This window comes from Ciconia boyciana, chromosome 3 (genome assembly GCF_034638445.1).
Source record: "Ciconia boyciana chromosome 3, ASM3463844v1, whole genome shotgun sequence".
In the NCBI taxonomy this organism is placed as follows: Eukaryota; Metazoa; Chordata; class Aves; order Ciconiiformes; family Ciconiidae; genus Ciconia; species Ciconia boyciana.
In genome coordinates this window covers 123,631,726-123,651,016 of record NC_132936.1, presented here as the reverse complement: position 1 = coordinate 123,651,016, position 19,291 = coordinate 123,631,726, and the positions used below count along the sequence as shown (strand labels likewise).

The following is a 19,291-nucleotide window of genomic DNA, read 5'->3' as shown; positions in this document are numbered from 1 at the left end:
GAGAAATGTTTGAATCCATTTTTAAGCTCATTTAGACCAGGAGCTTACTGCCAGTAGCACACTGTCCTCACGTCTGTGGCACGTAACACTGCAGAAGTTAGGTAGTCCTGTGAAATGGGCCACACCGGACACTTCACTAGTACAGACCTTGGTCGTGGTTATAGGCTGTTTGCTGAGCAGAACGAATGCAGTTAGTCAAATTCATTTGATTTCAGTGGGATTGCACATGGATGAAAAAGTCTAGTGCAATGTTGATAGCAACCTTTTCAGTACTTGGATCAATAAACATTTTCCCGCTCTAAAATAATTACAGAGTCAGGGATATTTACTGGCAACAGTTAAAAAATAATTAAGGGTAAGTGACGGCAATCAAGAGCCTCTTATGGATCTGTCAATCCATTTTATTACCTATTTGTCCAACCAGTGATGCAGATGGTCCTGCCCTCTGAGCAATGAATTACCAAGTGTTCATGGTAAAGTTTGTCCCATTTATACTATGTCATCATTCTTTTAAAATTTTTCGGATTTGGGTTTTACTTTAGTAAGTCATCTCAGGAACACACTCCACCTCAGCTGGGTCACTTCTCTCAGGTTTTGGGCAGCTCCGGTTGCACTTGTTCTGACACGGAGGTGGGAGCAATCTGGTTCAAAATGCATCGCCCTGGTGTGGCTCCAGTCTCTCCACCGCCCCACTGGCTTGGTGCTGACACACAGTAAATACCTGCGATGAGCCAAAGCACCTAACTTAGTGTGGGAGTGGAGGTTACTGCAATAAATTAGGTAGGAATAGTGAAAAAACACTGGTTTCTGCTATCCAGCAGTTCATTTTTGTTCTTATTTTTCAGTTAGCAATCTATAAAAAAATTATTGCAAAACTCGACTCTTCTCTCCAGAGTCAATAACATCCCCTGTGCCAGGTGGTGTAATAATTCAAAATAGGGCAGACCTAGGAGGGAGTTAGACTGGCTTAGGAGGCAAACTCCAAAACTCCAACTCCACTGCAGCTGGTTCCTTACTGCTAAAGGCTGAGTAAGGGGAAACCCAATATTGCAGCTCCACAGTAACACTGGAAGATTATAATTTCCATTCCATTCGAATTTTAACACGAAAAAAAGTATTTCTTTGGCTTGATAAATTCCACGCGTCCTTCCCACCTGTTTCCATTTTAATGCAAAAATAGAAACGCTCTGGTTCGTATCTTGTTTCCGAGTTGGCAGCAGAAGTCCCTGGGTTGGTTGGTACTGCTATAACTTATCAGAATACGGTGTAGCTCAGCCTCTATTTTGCTACTTTTTTCTTTCCCCCCTAATGTATTGAATACCGAGAGCTGGTGCTTCAGTTAGCGTCAGCTGGCAAAGTCCTGGCTCTTCTGGAGAAGAGAGCCCAGACCCGTCGCTAATGCAAATCACCACAAAGTTGGGTAATGTTACTAAGAAAACATTCTGTAATAAGCCGTGCGCTCAGAGTTGCTCAGGGAGGAAGAAGAATTTGGTGTGCTTCGATCACAGGGTGACTTTGAGACACAGCTACGTTGTAGCCGTGGAAAGGGAAGTGCAGTCTAAGGGGACAGATGAGAGAGTGACAGCACACCAGGCACAGATGAGAGCTCGGCCCCAACACGGTGCACGTTTTTGCTCACCAAGGAAGAAGAAAGATGAGCTGAAGCAGGAGCAATAGCAGAAGTGTGTTGATGAGCTGGCAGGGGCAGGCGCGCCTGTCTTGGGAGAGGAGACTGGGAGGGAAGAGCTGAGAAAAGCAATGGCTGAGATTTCTGCCTATAAATATGTCATAGCTAAAAATTAACGAAGGTGAAGAAGAGCTCTTTAGGCAAAGGGGTGCAGTGGTACGAGGGTGAAAATATAAACTGCCACGGAGGGACTTCGGCTGGAATTAGAGACAGGCTTTCTAACTACTGGTGGTAGCGAGCACAAACACTCCACTGCTGGGAACCTTTTCTTGCTTAAGCTGCAAGGCCCAACAGGGATCATGCCTGTGGGCTCTTAGCAGGTGTCTCTTGGTTTGGAAAAGGACATCAGAAAAACTGTTTACCAAGGAAAAAGTAAGGACTGTATAAAAAGTATGTTTCTGCCCAAGAAATGCACGCTTAGACCAAAAGAATGTGGGTAACAACAAAGAAATGAAATGCTTTTGGGGAAACGGAGGGGAGAAGTTGCTGTCTGTATTTGTCTATATCACATTCAAATGTCCAGGTTAGCCAGAGGGCTGCTCAGAAAGGGTATCCTTTGGAGAGGTTAAGGCACGGGTGACATCAAAGTGCCTGGTGCTGTAACGCTCTTCCGTGAGCGTAAATACAAGCCGTGCACCCCCAAAATGCCTTCCTGCCGGGCCTGATTTCAGCCCGCCCGTGCGTGATGTGGGGAGCGGGCGGGAACCGAAGGTGGCTCTGAGAGGAGAAGGGCAGAAATGTGCCCCTGTGTGGGGAGGCACCCGCGCAACTGCTCATCCTCAAAACCGCCCCGTACCTTTCTCTTACCAAGGAGCAGGCAGAGGTATCACGCAAGGACGACAGCGGCTAACTAACAGCGCAGCCCCCCAAATAACTGTCCTTATTTGAGTGTTACCGACCCAAGGGGAGCCACTGTGCTGCCCTGGCTTGAGGAGCTGCTTCATATACAGCTTGTCAACACGGAGAAAGTATTTTTTTTAAACCGTGGGTGATGTCAAGAATAAGAGGCTTTAGTGAATAATCCTCAATAAGGAGGGAGCATTTAAACAAAGAGCCACTGTGGAACTTACAGACAAATGCATGAATTGGCCTGTTGTAAAATGGACAGCATTTTATTCAAGGATGCAATGGCCACTTCCAGTCTTTCGAATTTCCACCAAGTTTTAGAGGCTAAGTGCTAAAGAAGATAAAGAAGAGAGATGTTAATCAGTGATGGGATTTCATCTGTCTTAAGAGTTTCCATAGGATGTAAGCATTAGCCCATCTTCAGTACACCTGGATTGGCTTCGATCTCAGATCACTGTCCTGCAGCTGATGAAAGACAGACATAGCAGCAGAACAGATCTGCTGGGAAAATTTAGCTGGCCAGTCTGAAAGTCCTTTGCACCTCCCTCACCTCCCATCCAGTTAGCACGTTAGACCTCCCTTTCTTTGCAACCGTGCATAAAAATAATGGCTCCAAGCACGGCAGTACGTTGGCGTTACATAGAGTGAATGGGTTGTGCAATTTCTATTGCAGCATAGGAACACTGCTTGCTTTTATGCTTTAGAGTCAGTGAGAAGAAAAAAAAAAAGTAAAAAAAAAAATAGCCCTGCCTTAGCTCCTTGGCAGAAGAGCAATAATTTCAAGGCACCCCCCCCTCCCCATGCTTTGCTGTGTTACAGGCAATGGTGTCGCTTGGAATGACATGCCTCAGCTGTGAACTTCGCTTTGTGTTAGACAGGAATGAAATGTTCTCTCCTTCACTTCTGTTTGCAACACAGGCGACATGATTTCGGATTACATTACCTGAGTGATCAACATCCAAATTATTTGTCCAGACCGGTGTAGCAGGGCAAAAAAACCCACCCAAGAAATCTGTGGTGTAACACCAAATATGTATGTGAGTATTTCCATGCTTGCAACTCTCCTGTGTAGGTGTCTAGTGATTCCCACTGATTATCTAACCATATGTTTTATTTTTCTCTTTTTTTAAAAAAATAAATGATTCAACACATTTTTTGTGGCATGTTAGATGATTGGCTAAAATAACACATGGCCTTATCCTGCTCTGATTGAATTTAATGCCAGCATTCCTACTGACTAAACTGATTCAGGATTAGGCCCCCAGTGAAGAAAAGTCCACGCTATGTGTACAAGTAGGCAGGACTGTAAATACAGGACTGTAAATACAGGACTGTAAATACAGCTTGGGAACATATTGAGCTCATTTGGTACAGAAATAATATTTTTCCATAACCTGGACATATACAGATGGTCCAGTCCTGCACAGTACAGGCAAAGCTCCCACTGAATTAAGAAGAGAAAGAAACAGGTTGAAAATTTGCAATTGCAATTAAGGTCAGTATAGCATGATCAGTGCAGTTCTGAAATATGTAGGTGTTGCAGTTTTTCTTTGGAAAAAGTTGTGGTCCAAATGTGCTGCTCAACTCCAAAGATTCACAGCAAGAATTGTACAATTCATGCAGTACGGGTTGGCTCCCCTTCCACTTCCACTCTCTGTAAGCGCCAGGCTCTCATGTTTGTGATACAATTTTCTGCAGCGGATTACCTGTATGTCCTGCAAACAGGTTTTCCAGGTGCAAAGTGGTGCACGGAACAATGCCCAGAGGGGTAACGCTCAGAAACGCATGATAACTTCACATGGCAGGTCCTGCACCACAACAGAGCCAGGGGAGACCTGAGTCACAGTCCTCAGGGACGCCTCACAAATGCACAGCTTCCTAGGATGAGGCACAAGCTAAGTCTTGGGTTAAGTTTATCACAAGTTTGGCCCTTCCTGCTAAACCACTCGGACAGCTGACTGACGGGAGAGTGAGAATGATCCGGGACAACAGAGGAGCGGCGATATTTTGTGAAACAAGGAAATGGCTTGCCAACGCTAACTGCCCCGTGGGGTTTCACACTGCTGTGAGTGTTAATCCTCCAGGAGAACTGGATCTATACCAGACTACAGTAAAGAGAACAATCTCCTGTGCAAGCAGGGCGATTTCAGATGAACTTGATTCTCGGTGTAGCTGAGAATTCCCCAAGAGGAGGGCAGCTGAGAGCAGCAATAGGTATTGCGTCGGCACATCAAACCAAGCCCACCGTTCAGGATGCTGTGGTCTCTTGCAGTAGGGCATTAGGGACAGATCCTGTTGTTTTGGCTGATAAACTATAGGAATTCAGTGCAAAAGGTGTGCAGCTCACCTATAGACAGAAGCGATTCTGTATTTGGCAAAAAAAGGTGGTGGTGTAGTTGAATCTTTCTTACCAACCTGAGGTCCTTCTGTTTGATGGTCTGCATGGTTTACAGAGAAACCATGATCATCAGGGACAGATGATCTGATAGTTATTAAAAATAATAGGCCGACAAATGACATATCCCTGGCCGTGGAATGAAATACTTGACACACCAGATGGGTCTTCTTATCACTGGTTTCTCCAGCTTACCCACTCAATATTGATAACATGCTCAGAGGAGTTAGGAGAGTCATGCCAATAAACACAAATGCCTAGAAACTGTCTGCAACAAGGCTTCATGATAAGAAATGAGAAAAGAAAGTTCTTCCCTGAAGTTATAAGAAGTTAAAAGCTGTCTTTTTGGAAGCTGGGTATAAAGCTCTGTTCACTATTGTGGGAGGTTACTGGTGAGTCCCCTCAAGGCTTTGGCTAGGACGTCTGCCACACATCTTTGTGCAAGAGAGAGGTTTTTGCGCATTACTTAGAACTGAGGTCGTTCAAATACTGATTTGATAGTGTTCAGACATATTCATAAATAGTCCGGTAAAAAGGATGAATAGTGAGATGAGAAATTTTGCAGATGATGCAAATTATTCAGCGTTGTAAAACTAAATCTGGCCACAAAGCGCTGCCGAAAGAGTTCATGATCCTGAGTGGCTGGCAATAAAATGACTGATGTAGTGCAGTGTCAACAAAAGCAGAGCACATGCAGAAAACTCACCCTAACTATACTTCAACGTAGACGAGCCCTAAATGTAACATTTAGCAAAGAGCGCTTGGAGGCCTCTGCAAATATCATTTGAAGTCCATCAGAAGAGGCAACTATCACACTAAGAGTGAACTGGCAAAGAGGCAGGAACAAATCAGAAAACGTCATTACGGCACTCCTCGATGAAACTACATCTCCATGGTAGTGTGTTTTCTTCCATCTAGCTCCAGAAGGGTTGAGCTGAACTAGAAAGCACAGGAAGGAAAGGATTCAGGATGAGGAGAGATGGGCAACAGCTTCCATAAAGATGGAAAAATAAGCAGATGAGGAGGCTTCAGGGCGGAAAGGGATGGCAGCAGCAGGAGGTACAGTAAAGGTCTGTCAGATCGTGATTGACATAGAAAAAGGCAAATAGAAACTGGTCGTTCACTGCTTCTTGTAAGAATTAGAGGGGACCCGATGACGCTGTCACACAAGAAGGTTTAAACCAACACAAGGAAGTACTTTTTCATACAAAGCATAATTAAATTGTGGAACTCATTGCCACAGGATGTTGCGGAGGCCAAAAGTTATAAATGGCTTGAGAAAGGGATCAAAAACATTTGAGGAGGATAGATCCATGGGTGGCTGTTAAAACACACTGGTCTGGAGGCAGCCTCTGCTTTGGGAAGTCCATAAACCACGGATTGCCTGAAGCAAGGAGGGTACAGCAGGGGAGGGATCGCGCTGAACCTCCTCCTCGAGTTGCCTCCTCCTGCATCTCCTCCTGCCTATGCCGGGAGACGGGATACTGGGAGACGGGATACTGGGAGACGGGATACTGGCCCATGTGGCCTTTTGGTGTGACACTGGTCAGGTCCCAGCTCTGCTGGGTCTGTTTGGGGCATGTCTCTTCTTACTCGTCTTTAATTAAAAAACAAAACAAAACAAAATACAACCAAAAACAGACGAGGGAGAAGAAACAACCCCCAGCCCTCCACACACTGTTAGTAGGCAGCCTGGTAGTTGTTTTATTTTCTTTAGAGTGGACTTTGTGTTGCAAGTGGCAGGAAGCCATGAACCACAAAAATAAAATAATTCTAACCCTAGTGCTAAGTAAGGAAAACAAAGATGGCTCAGCAATTAGCAGCATTATATATGTTAGTACTAAGTAACAACAGATGTCAGGACTTGAGCCCTTTGCATTCCTCGCAATCCTTCGGAAACCAAAGCCTTTTGACGTTGCTATACATTATTACAGTTATTTTGGGTCTGAGAGAACAGCAAGGGCTCTTTGAATGTTGAAATATGTAGGTTGCTAGGACTGGCTGGGTCTTACCTGTGTCTACCTCACCGTCCTGCATACTTCTGCTGACTTAACAGGCTAGCGTGTGCTGTAAAAGCCTGCTCTGTAAAGACATGCGCTGGCCATGAGTCATTAGCAAGCATGCGAAGCTAATTGGCAAAATACTCATAAAAGATTTTGAAGGTGGGTTAATTACAATTCATTACACTGTAAACTGTCCCCAGGCTATTGTTAAAAAATGCAGGAGTTTCAAGGTCCAGTATTTTATGATTCATTTTGCCATGCAGTGAAAAACAGACTCTATATCAAACTACATTCATTATAGTTAAGACCACAAAATCTTTATTGGTTTTCCCTCCTTGTTATATGAATTCATATGGACTGCACATTTCTAACAATTGGCAAGAAGGCATGAAATAAAATTTATGATATTTTCTTACCTTCTACTCAGTGCAGCCTTAAAGACTGCCTGTTCTAGTTGCTTTACCTCCTCCCCCTTGAATTCATTTGAGCTGATAGGATGGGAAATTGAAAATAAACAGAGAAATGAATGGGAACAACTTTGCCACGCTTAAGATTTGGTTGTCTGATCAATCTGGCTGCTGCGTGTGTGCACAGGAACTTCAGCTCCAAAGGATACTGGTAATGAAACAGTCATAAAGAAGAATTTCCCCTTGTAGTAATACAGATAATTTTTTTCAAATTCAGAGTAGACACATTTTTACCGATTACTTGGATTTCCAGATGGAGGCTCTTGTAGCTAAGCCCAGGACACACCTTCAGAGATCTGCTTAGACAAATCTTGCAGGCTCGTGCATCACTTTACTCACGAGTGACACTACCCCCATGCTTTGCTGGACGGGGACCTTTGTCTACTCATAGCCAAATTCTCCGGCTTATAAAAGACGACAACAGAGCCTTTGACTGTCCTTGCTTATGCCAGGGATGTCAAATACTTATATTTTCTTGTGAAAGGTCTGTGGAGGGGAGGCATTACTATCGAGTAGCTTGCTATAATTCTCAATAATGCTGTGTTGAGAAAAAGTTAACAGAGGACCCAGCTGGGACCTTCGTGGGAGCAAAGCCAAGCACTGCTCATCAGTGCTACCTTTGTACCCTTCTCCCGGGGTGCTCCTTATCTCCTTGTGCTGGCTGGCACTTGGGCTCTCCTTTGAGGCTTAAATGGTGCCATTCAGCTGTGCTTTTTCTCTACCCCAAGATGCTAAGCTCTATTGACTTTTGCAAATCCAGTGGACTTTCTCCTGTGTTGGCCCAGCACGCGTCTGACTGCACCGAGTCCTGCTCTGCGCATTCATATACATCACTAGCAGAATCGTCGGTGGTGGCATTTCCAGCTCAGCCGAACTAATTTGGGGTTTAAATAGGTACGAATAAGCTCTAAGCATATTGCTGTTACTTTTATTAATACATGGCATTGAGCTGCAGCGGTCTGCTCGGAGTCTGAGCCCAAGTCAGAGCCCAGCCCTGCGTGGCTTTGGGGTGCTGCTGCCGTGGGTAGAGCAGCCACCGATGGCGGTTAGAGCTGGATCAAAACCAGATTTAAGCGTAAGGAGTAAATGATGGAAGTAGCCAGGGACTACTGCTTTCCCCCATTAAAAATGTTGATGACATGGATGGATTTTGTTCTTTCAGTTAATATTTTACTTTTTTATTTTTTTGAGGTGATGGGGAGAGGGGAAATACCAAAGACATCTCTCACTCAGGCAATAATTGAATTGTTGGTCTTAGTTTTTTCTTATTGAAACCTCTAAATCTTTCAATGAAACTGGATGTTTTTGGAGGCAAACTTTTTCATTCAATTGAAAAATACTTTCTCCATCACAAAAAAGCATTAATAGAAAAAAACCAAACCCAAACCCTTCCAGCTTGAAATTAGTCATGTGGGAGTATCAGTTTGTTCTAGTAAGACTCAGTAATGGATTTATTGTAGCGTGGATTGTTTTTGTTTGCATTAACATAGTGTAAAGCGATAAATATCTTGGGCTGGCTATTTTGTCTGAGGTTTTCTCTGGGAAACTGGATTTTTCTTACATGACAGTGTCAGAACTGCCATATTTATTGGGACCAAGAATCTGTCTAGCTTGGTTTCCAACAGAGGCATGCAGAGAAGAGTAAAAACTGACCCGAGCATTTATGATACTTGCCCTGGGTAGTTTGCCAGCCTCCACACCTGCTCTGTCGCACTAAGGCCTGACCCCTTCCTACTGATGTGACTGGAGGCTGTGGCAACGGGAATGAAGCTCGAGGGGGTCACCTGCGCCATATGATTTACAATGAAGGCATTCTCCTACTGGGTGATCCACCGTATGGGATGTGCCTCTTGCTTCCCCTCCTGAAATGCTCTCCCGATTGCACTGGCGGGGACCCCCGGTCATTGCGCCAAGAACTGAGCAAAGCCCAGAAGTTTATAGCCCAGCAGCCAGAGTTCGGATGGGTTTTCACAGCCGGTGGGCGTTTGGAGCAAAGAACTTGGAAATCGGAGTTCAATGACAGTGATATTTATGGGTACTCTAACTAATCTCTGTGCCTGGGACCGAACAACTATATCCAAAAGCATCGGCAAATACTTCTTTTGTCTTGTTTTGGTAGGAATTATAGCTGTTCCTGTTGCCATCTCGCCTAGTACAGGGAGAAACTAGTACATGAAGAAACTTCAACTTCACTTCATGACATTTAGCAATGTCAGTGCTGTTACTGGACAGACGTACCAGTGAGTGGAATGGAAGCAAAGGAGGAAAAAATGAGTGACCAAAATTTTCCAAACTCTCACAGATATTTGTTTCTAGTGGTGGAGAGATTTTGTAAGTGGCAGGTGTCAGTATTAAGTACTGAATTCTTCATTTTCCCTTTGGTATCATTATAAACAGGGATATTTGTTTTTAAAATAGACATTTTTCATCACTTCTTTTTAGGGTCATGCCTCTGTAAGGCACACAGATGCTGAATTTGGACAGGACCTTTTAGCCATAACATATGAAGCTCCAAAATTTCAGAGGCTCCATTAAGAGTATCACGCAGAAATTGGGATTTTTGCCATTGGCTTGATTGGCTCCAGGATTACACCCTTGCTGTTCCTTGGAAATCATCTTTGATTTGGAAATTGTCTTGAAAAACGCTGTGATACATTGCTCTCCAAGGAGATTCCTGCTACTTCATTGTTTTGATGAGGCTGTAAATAACAAAAGAGCCTTACTCATCAAGTGCTCCTCCAGTCCCGGCTGAAGTCAGAATAGTCAGGAATGGGCAACAGCACAATGTTAATCAAATTCCTTGGAATCTCAAAAGAAATGTTGAGCAGAGCTTCTCCGAGACTGCAGAAAACTCTCCATGGGAAACTGTCAACATTTCTATTTAACATATTGTGTCAACATTTGGCATCTGTGAATCAGCTGGTGAAGTGGCTGGAAAAAGCAGGAAAATATAATTTTATGGATGTTGGGAATATATATCTATGTGAGTATATACTCCTTCTATCTATACATCTTTCTATCTAAAACATACGTACTACCTATAGCCAAAGTTTTCCAGTTGCCAGCTACGTGTGTGTGTATATGTGTTTATGTGATATTTATATATGACAACAGGAAAATTTTCAGCCAGCTCCAGTTTTGAGCCAGTCACTTTGAAGGCAGATTTGTTCGTTTGTTTGTTTAACAAAACCCGTTTTGACAAATGGCCTCTCCTAGCTAGGAGCTGGATACCCTGCACGCCGTTCTGGATGGGCTTTGGGACGGGACATGACTGTTGGCGCGTTCAGAGTTGCTACCATCAGTAAGTCCTCTGGACTTCTCCTCCCCGAGCTGTTGTAATTCACCGGTGTACTGCCCTCCACTCCGGCAGCTGCTGAGTCCCGTGCAAGCGTTTAGGGAGAGAGCTTGGCCCCATGGCCATCCGTGGCAAAAATCCCATCGACTTCAACGAACCTGGATTTCACCCCCAGTCCTTGGAAGATTTTTACAGATGTCCAAATGACACACTGTGTATATCCCGTAATCAAAGCCTCCCCTATTGAGTTTATTTACTTTTACACTGTGCACGATGTTAGACTCAAGCGCTTTAAATTCCTGCTCTTATTCCGGGCCCAGTGGAAGGACCTCCCGCTTCTGTTTTCATTGAAATTCATCAAGGTTGGTGGAAGTACCTCGCTCAGGGTCCTTCATGTAGATCGCGTCCTCCAGTAAATTCAAAGGGATAAGACGTCTCAAAATTGGTGTTTATAACCTTATGAAAAAAACAAAAGTCTGGCTGAAAAGCTGCTGACTTTTTCTCTAGCGGAGGCTGAGCTGCTAAGAGATCTGTAGCACTCCCCCTCAGTGAGCCAAACCCTGCAACTCGAAGCAGCGCAAAGCATCATAAATCGTTGCAAACAAGAGGCACCGCTGTCTACCTGTGCGCTGGTGGCCCAGCCATCACTTTGGAGCCAACAGCTCACCAGCAAAGACGACCTTATCACCGCCGTAAAGGCAACCTGGAGCCCTGCAATGAATTCAGGTCCCCTGTGTGACCTTGGACAAGGTGCGTACGCTCCCTGCCTTCACTTCCCCATCTAGAAGATGGAGCTAGTAACACTTGATTTGCTCATCATGTTTATTTAAATTATGAACACCTCCAGGCAGAGGCAATCTCTTACAACGTGTCTATACAATGTCTAATAGAAGGCCCTTGTCTCAGTTCAACCTCTAGGTACTACATGAAGGCAAATAGTAGTACTTGGCAGACTGCAGATTTCAAACTAGAAATCTAATACCAAATAGTTCTCATTCTCTCCTGCTTTTGGCACTTGGCCCTATTCAAGATGATTTTGTTTTGTTTTGTTTTTTTTTTTTTTAAGAAGGTACAAGACCAAATCCTGAGGGCTCTCTGTCTCCGATTCCCATTAAAGTTTACATTACACTCACTGGCAGTTTGTCTCAGAAGAAGTGTCCCAGGGTTTCCCCCTTAGATTTTTAAACAGCCGTACGGTAGAAAGCAAGAAAGCATGAACTCTATCTGGTCCTGGAGCTGCAGCTGTAATCAGAAGCTTTATGATGAAGTTCAGCTGGAAGAGCAAGGCAGAGGAGAAAAAAAAACACACAACAAAACAAGGGAATGCCATCAAAGTCTTTCAAAGACAGAAATTCATTTTACCTTTGTCAATGACTGTGGTTTTCAAGGATAAAGATCAAAGCGATGACCGTGGGCAGAGCTATGACAAATGCCGAGATCAGTCTGTTAAACCCTAGCATTAGCGCTACAGTTAGACTGGTGTCTAGACTAGCAGTGGGTGCTCATGCCAGGTTTGGCAAACAGGGCAGCAGAGCGCTTGCATCAGAGCTGTAGCAAGAAGAGTGAGGCATCCAAATTGCAGAGGGGAGGGACAATCAGACTCTAGCAGAGTGGAACTGGAAAAAGGAAGTTTAGAAAAAAAAAAACAACACAACACCCAACCAACCAAAACAAAACCCCACAAAAAAACACCGCCAGATTGTTGCCTGAGCTCGGGGAACACAGCTGAGAAGACACATCCCCCCTCCTGGATTGTGCGTTGTGATTAACGTACACAGAAAGCTTAGATAATTGGGGGAAAGTAATGCCAAATTCTTATCAATACAGATGAGCTGGCTTCATATTCCTCCAGCCCTTTCATGTGGAAATGAGACTGCATTTGATGAGGCCAAGCCCATGTTTGAAATAGCACAGCTGGGATGTGCGCGTGGTGAGGGTTCAGGTGCCTGCGTGGAGAATCGCTACAGCTGGATGGAAAGGGGAGACCTTTCCCCAGGGCAGAGAATGCCTTCGGGTTCTTCGCTTTTTCCCTTCCACATGGGGAGGACAGAAAGCCCTTGCTCCACGGGATAAACGCATGCTGAAGTCTGAGCTGATGGACTGTGCAAGGAGGCAAGGTGATTTGGGCTGGTGAGGGGCCCTGGCCTGCAGGGTCTCCACGTTCCTCCAGAGACCTCTTGCATGGACCCTTAAAAATAACACCCTGTCACGTCCCAAAGGAGGAAGGTGGATAAATGAGGGGAGTACACGCATGCTTACAGCAGCTCGTGTTAGCACGCTTGGGGCCAGCCCTGCTCGCACGCCGCTGCCCTGGGGCACACGCTCGCTCCAGGGCTGCAGGCTTGGACGGAGGAGAGAGGAGTGTCGGCATCGCTCTCTGTGTGTGGCACCCTGTGCCTGGCCGAGCCTGGGGCAATCCTGGCCTGAGAATGCCACACAGGATGGGTACAGGGATAAACTCTAGAAAAAACTGCATACTGCTGGACAGCCACCGTCGCCGGAGTATCTCAAAACTCCCCAGATACTTTAAACCAACCATTTCTCATCGCAGTTACATTGGCTTCCGCCAGTCATGACGAGTTCAAAAGACGCTGCAAATTAATGTGGGCAAATGTCATCTCCAATGGGTGAAGACAGACTGAAGGAAATCTTTTCAGAAACCCAGCTGGTTTCAGCTGTGCTTCACGCAGGGGCTTGCATTGCCCGTTGTCAGGAGTACTTGCTAGAAACAATTAGCTAAGACCTAGACTGGTCATACGCTATTCTCAGCTCTGCTACTGACTCACCTGCATGGCCTCGGGCAAGTTGCTTGCATATTTGTGCCTTAGTTTACCCATTGGTAAGAGCAGAGATAGTAACAGTCTCACGGAGTGGTGCGAGAATTAGTTAATTAATATTTGGAAAACTGTTTGTGCCTTGACGTCTTTGTGCCTTTGTTTACCCATCAGTAATATCAGAGATAATAACTGTCTCATGGAGAGGTACAAGGATTATTTAATTATTTGAAATGCACTTTGAGATCCTCGGATGAAAGATGCTATGCGAGTAAAACATATCATTAGAAACATCTCCCGGTCCTCTGTGAAGTTAAAATAAAGCTGGAGCTTCTTAGTCATTCAAATAATTAAACCATAAATACTGTTTAGTTTAATCTTCCCTTTAAAAAAATAATCTAATCTAGGCAGCGATACCAGCCAAAGAATGAAAAATGTTTCAAATTCAGGAGACCTATCAATTTGAAGAGCTTGATTCTTAATTGCTTTTTGATTTCTATCAATGGAAAGTGAGAGCAATTGTATTTACAAATGCCTGCAAAAGCACAGGGCAGCTGGGAGGACACCCACAGTTCTCTGCAGGGTTTCAGCCTGCATATTCACACGGATAGAGCAGCTGTACGCTGCGCTGCACAGGGTTTCTCACACTATCCAAGCAGATGATCCTATTCAACTTGTTAGCCAACAGGGAGGTGTAGACTAGCCTATCTTAAAGGCACACCAAAGCCAGCTTCCCCCCCAAAACGCGGGTGCACTGAAGCAGGCTTGCAAGAGCAACTTCTCCTGCCGGGAATGGTGCCGAAGGGACAACTCGACCAAGCAAAGGTGCCGTCGATCCGTTCAGCCTTTTGCACCCGGGGCAGCACGTCTCTCCTAAAACTCAGCACTGACCGTGTGCCGCGAGCCGATGCTGCCCTGCCTGCTGCGCCCAGGCCCAGGGGAGAGAAATCCCAGAGCAGTACTGGCTGGCACTGGAAAGGAACAGTAGGAGAATCGATGGAGTCTACATTTAAAAATCATCTTTTATTCAGAGCTGGACGTGCCAAACGTGGAAAGTCACTTCCCTGGGGACTTATGGTATATTGGGGCGTAAAATATATGCAATTGGCCCTTGTTTTGTCTCTTTCTTTCTCTCTAGTTTTTGTGCATGTTTTTGTTTCACAAACCACATATGGGAAGAAGAGGTTTGCAGAATCAAGGTCACGGTTTTTAATTGAACGGGGCCTCTTTTAAGGTGTAACCACTGCTGGGAACCTGCGAGCATAACCATCTGCTGTACTGGGCACCCAAACCACCACCCCACGTGAGCCTTCCACCGGCTCAGAGGGACTCGTCTCAGCCTTTGCGTGGCCTCCCACTCCTCTCTGCCCGTGGAAGATTTTGCAGCAATCGCCAGTTAACCTGTGTGGGAATGTGGGGAGGAAGAAAGGATGTAATTGCCTTCCTGAGCTCCAGCGCTTTCATTAGTTAAAAGTCCTCCTGTCTTTTCCACGCTAGTCCAGCTTCTACTGAATTTTCATCAGACCAGAAGAGGCCTTTAGGGCCATTTGAAAGTAACCATCAGATAAAAGCAACTGTCATCCTCCTTATGCGGCAGGCAAGGAAGCAGACACTGGTAGACTGGTCACACAGGAAGGAGAGGAGGGACGTGGTGACTCAGAGCTTTTGACTCCCAGCTGTCAGCTTTAGACGCCATTCCAGCCAAGTCTAAAAGCACATGGTTATCTCTGAACTCATGAATAATCCCATTGATTTAAGCCATAAACTTCAGCATCAGGGCCTTAACCACCTGACTGTGCTCTCCAAGAGTGGATACATAGGAGTGCGGGTCTGGAGAGGCCTGAGATACTCCTCTTGACATAGAGGAATAGCAACAAATGGTAGTTTCCCTGGTGCAGGTTTCTAAGAGAACCACCAGTGGGGATGAAAAGGTGGCTTGGTCCCCAAGGTGAGGGGTCCCTGGGGGATGATGTAGCTCCTGTGCCGGCCCCAGGAGCTCTCTCCACGCTGGACATGAGTGGACTCGTCCACCTCCCTCACAGTCGCGCTGTTGGATGCACGTGGGGGGCTGACTGCGGTGACATTGACCTTGGCGGCGATTCCCCCGAGTTCGGTGCCCAGATGATGTGATCCCAGTCCCCACGCTTTGCTGGAGGGCAGCCAGGTTCCCCTGGAGGGGAAGGGGGCATTTGCATATGTGATGATACCAGCTGTCCTCTCCTGACTGGGATGTAGCGAGTTCTTTATCCCTTTGCTCACGCAGAATCGGGAAATGAGCTGGCTTGTAAAGGAGTCTCACCCACAAGCAGAGGCGTCCCTCAAAGCTCTGCAGCCCAGTTCAGGATACAGTTTACTCCCCCACAGCTGCTTTTGACCTTGCATTTCTAGCAAAGGGCCTCTAAGAGATCAAGGGAAACAAGAAGGAAGCTACGTTTCTGTTGTTGATGGGAGAGTGAGTGAAGCAACCTAAATTATACATGGCGTTGCCTACCAGATGGTCGGAGTGTCTCTCCCTTCTATTATGCAAAGTAATAGTTTCACAGACAAAGTAGAGGGGACCGGAGACACCAGAGCATTTGGGAAACACGTCCCATAGCTGATTGAAAGGCATGTTTTACTTCTAGCTGGTAACGTGGGATTTCAGCTGGATGCCTGTCCTTCAACCCTTCCCCAGAGGTGAAAGGTGTCAGCTCTGTCTCTGAGAGGGAGCAGAAAGACTGAACCCAACCAGAATCGGAGCAGTAATTTATAATAGCAGGGTTTAGGTTCTGCAGACTGGGACAGGAGGCGGTGGTTTAAATAAAATGTTCAATAAACCTGGGCAAAGCCCATTTTGCTTCTCACTTAGGAGAAGCTTTCAGTTTGGTCCTTTGTGGCCGTGGACACTGACTCGTGATCTCTCCGCTGGAGTAAGGGTGGGGGTGTGTGAGCCAAATGAACCAATCCCCATTGCCTAATATGTCCAAATATTCTTCCCGGTCTGCATCCATCTGCTGCCTCGTGTCATTATGGCACGTTGACATGAAAACTGAAGGTGTGAATGGAAAGCTACTTCTGCTGGCTTTAACTTAATGACAGTTCAGATATCGGTGCAATGCTCCCCCGGGAGCGTGAAGCTCAGCGTGTGCCGAAGCAGCGCTCGGCCAGATTTCTGGGGCTGAGGCTTCCCAGGGAGCCTCCGCTGCCCCACGCCGGCTGGCTGGAAGCCATCTCTATCTCGGGTTTGTTTGCAGCACAGACATACCCATCCTGAGGGTGGGGATGAGAATATTTTCTCCGCTTCATGACTCTACAATTATTTTGCACAAGAGTCCTAGTCCATGAGCAGAGCTCCTCCACGCGGCGTTAACACCTATTAAGAGTACGTACAGAAATGAAAATTTCTCTTATAAGCCTTGCTAGATTGGCCCCCTTCATGCCCATTGTGCAAACCCACTGACAGGTGGGATGCACGGGCTTAATTTCACTGATAACGGCGTTGTTCCGTACATAAAATAAGGAAGCCACTCATGGCTTTGGTTTGTGCATTATGTGATCATCCGAAGGCTTTAAAAAGGGTATCACACAGATCTCATACCCACGTATAATTTCTGTCTTCTCTCGGATGCAGCTTTCACTGGACTAGTGCAAGATATAAAAATATGTCAGGCTTCCCTTGTGGCTTTTTGGTAACTGAAATTCCACTGATTAAATCTCAGATTAGGAACGGTGGCCCTTGTTTTCACTCAGAGCTGGGGGCTATCAGCTCTCGGGCTGATTTCTGATGCAGTTCACTCTGTGACAAGAAGTTGTTTAAGAATCAGCAGCCAATACCGGACCAAATTCAGCCACCTTTCACTTGGCTGCAGACTGCCCTAGCACAGACACTGGAGTTTATAATCCGCATTTAATTTTCCCCTCTTTCATTTTTCCCTAGGAGCGCAAGGGGAAACAAGCCCAGGAAAGGACAGAAGGGATGGAGGAGCCCTGCTTGCGCCTGGCACGCTGCTCAGGGCCTTGGCAGTCTGACTCCTGCTCCAAGCCCCTGCTTCAGACTACTGCCTGACCTCAGGTAAATCGCGTCACAGCTTCCCCATCACTCAAATATAGTTAAATACAGCATTTTTTTTCTTAGCGTTTACAAACCAACAGGTGGAAAGCGTTACCTTGGATCTAGGCACTTGCCATATTGCTTTTTAAGGCATAGACTCCAAAAATCAAGGCATGAGAAAACCAAGGGTTTCATAACAAAGCGTGGAAAAACCCCAACAAATATTGGCTCAAACCCTCCCTTTCAGGCCACACCCAAAAAGCAAGTGAGACTATAATGGACAAATCCTCCTCTGGCAGCGGGCCGATCAGCCAGAGCACCATTCGCTGAGTCCCAACCTATTTCACACCATGCAAAATCACTGCGGGAAAAGGCTGACAAGGTTCAGACAATTCATAGCCCTGTACCTTTGCTCATGACAGTGACGCCAGCCAATTGCTAGCGTCTCGGTGTCTGGCCAAAGCGGATGGCAGACGGCTGTCTGAAGCTGGGACCTGGGAAAATGGGGATAACATCAGGAAAAAACAAAAACATCTTACATAGCTACTACTCCCATCTCATCCCACTCTGGGGAGATGCCTGCTTGCCGTGGACTGAGTCAGTGCCTGGTCTTGTGGTCCTTCAGTACTCCGTGGAGCTACTGTGTGCTTGCAGACTTGGGGCTGTTGGCACATCTCGTCCTATCGGCTGCGTGCGAGGTCTTTACAGCCAACGCTGCGAACCAGCGGCTTGGCTATTTCCACCCTGTTTTGGCTGTTTTGGCCTACCTGCGTGTGTGAACGAACGCGCAGCCTCCCCAGCGGGTCAGCAGGTCAGGATGGAGCAACAGCACCTACTTGGGAGTATTTGCTGGCTCCTTTGAAAAATTTCCCCGGATTTTTATTGGATCTTAGGTTACCACAAAGTATCTGCCTGGATCTGGGCTTTGATTCTCTGCTCCATAGCTTTATCCCAGGCTGGCTGGGTAGCGCCTTTCCCTCAGAGACCACAACTGACAGCTCTCTTCTCGGGGAGAGAGAGGAATGGGGCAGTGGTTGCGTTTTGAGGGTGGGGAGAGGGAAAGGCTGTTTGAGGCCGCTGTCTGCATGGGGGAGCTGCAGGGCTGGTGAGAATGATCAGGAATTGTCTTATTTCTCCTTCCCTGGGTTGCTAACTCCGTCTGGGGGACCCCCGCTCCTGGCTTTTCCATTGCCCCCCTCCCCAGGTCCCACATTCCTGTCTCTCCCCACCCAGCTGTGCCACCCCAGCTCTACCCCAGCCTCCCCACCGCTCCGCTCCCCAGGCAAGTCCTGGCCCTTCAGCTGCGGTGTGGCAAAATTCAGTTTTGCCTACGTGGCTGAGAAACGTTGGCTCTTCATAAAAATACTAGCTCGCCTGCAGGGAACGAGGTGGAAGCTAGACCACGCTGAGGCCTTTTATTTCCTGCAAAGGCGTGTTTGCAAGACACTCGTGGAGAGTCTATGCAGATGAGCGACACTGTGAAAGGCAGGGCCAGCTCCCCAGCGGGGGGAAAACGGGGTAGATCAAATAGTTATCCAGATTTCCATCAGCTGTGGGGCTGGCCAGGTGACAGTTAGGTAGGCTTGCCATTTTGCATGGATGCCTCACCTCTTTGCCAGCTCTAATAAACATGGGAGCTTGATGCCAACAGAGCTGGGCTGAGCTTCACCAACAGATGCGTTTTCTTCCCTGCCTGCTCTGTTGGTGCGAGTGGCCTCATCTCTGCAAAATAAGCGCATGAAGAGAAGCTGAAATTGCCAGGTGGGAATCCGGTTTGTATTCATGCTGAGAGCT

At 46.4% G+C, this 19,291-nt stretch overlaps 1 protein-coding gene across 5 annotated transcripts in view; it reads left to right on the top strand.

Moving 5' to 3' along the window:
* Positions 1-19,291, top strand: part of BMP2 (bone morphogenetic protein 2) — a 103,309-nt gene that overhangs the window by 60,022 nt on the left and 23,996 nt on the right. For 3 of the 5 annotated variants that reach the window (XR_012041749.1, XR_012041750.1, XM_072857470.1), the window contains exon 4: positions 17,384-17,518. Coding sequence is in view for 1 of the 5 variants with exons in the window: in XM_072857470.1 (XP_072713571.1) it covers positions 17,384-17,518 (135 nt within the window). In the remaining 4 variants the exon portion in view is untranslated. Of the gene's footprint in view, positions 1-3,451; positions 3,571-17,383; positions 17,520-19,291 lie in introns of those variants that run through there. The other 2 variants (XR_012041751.1, XR_012041752.1) reach the window with 2 other exon arrangements.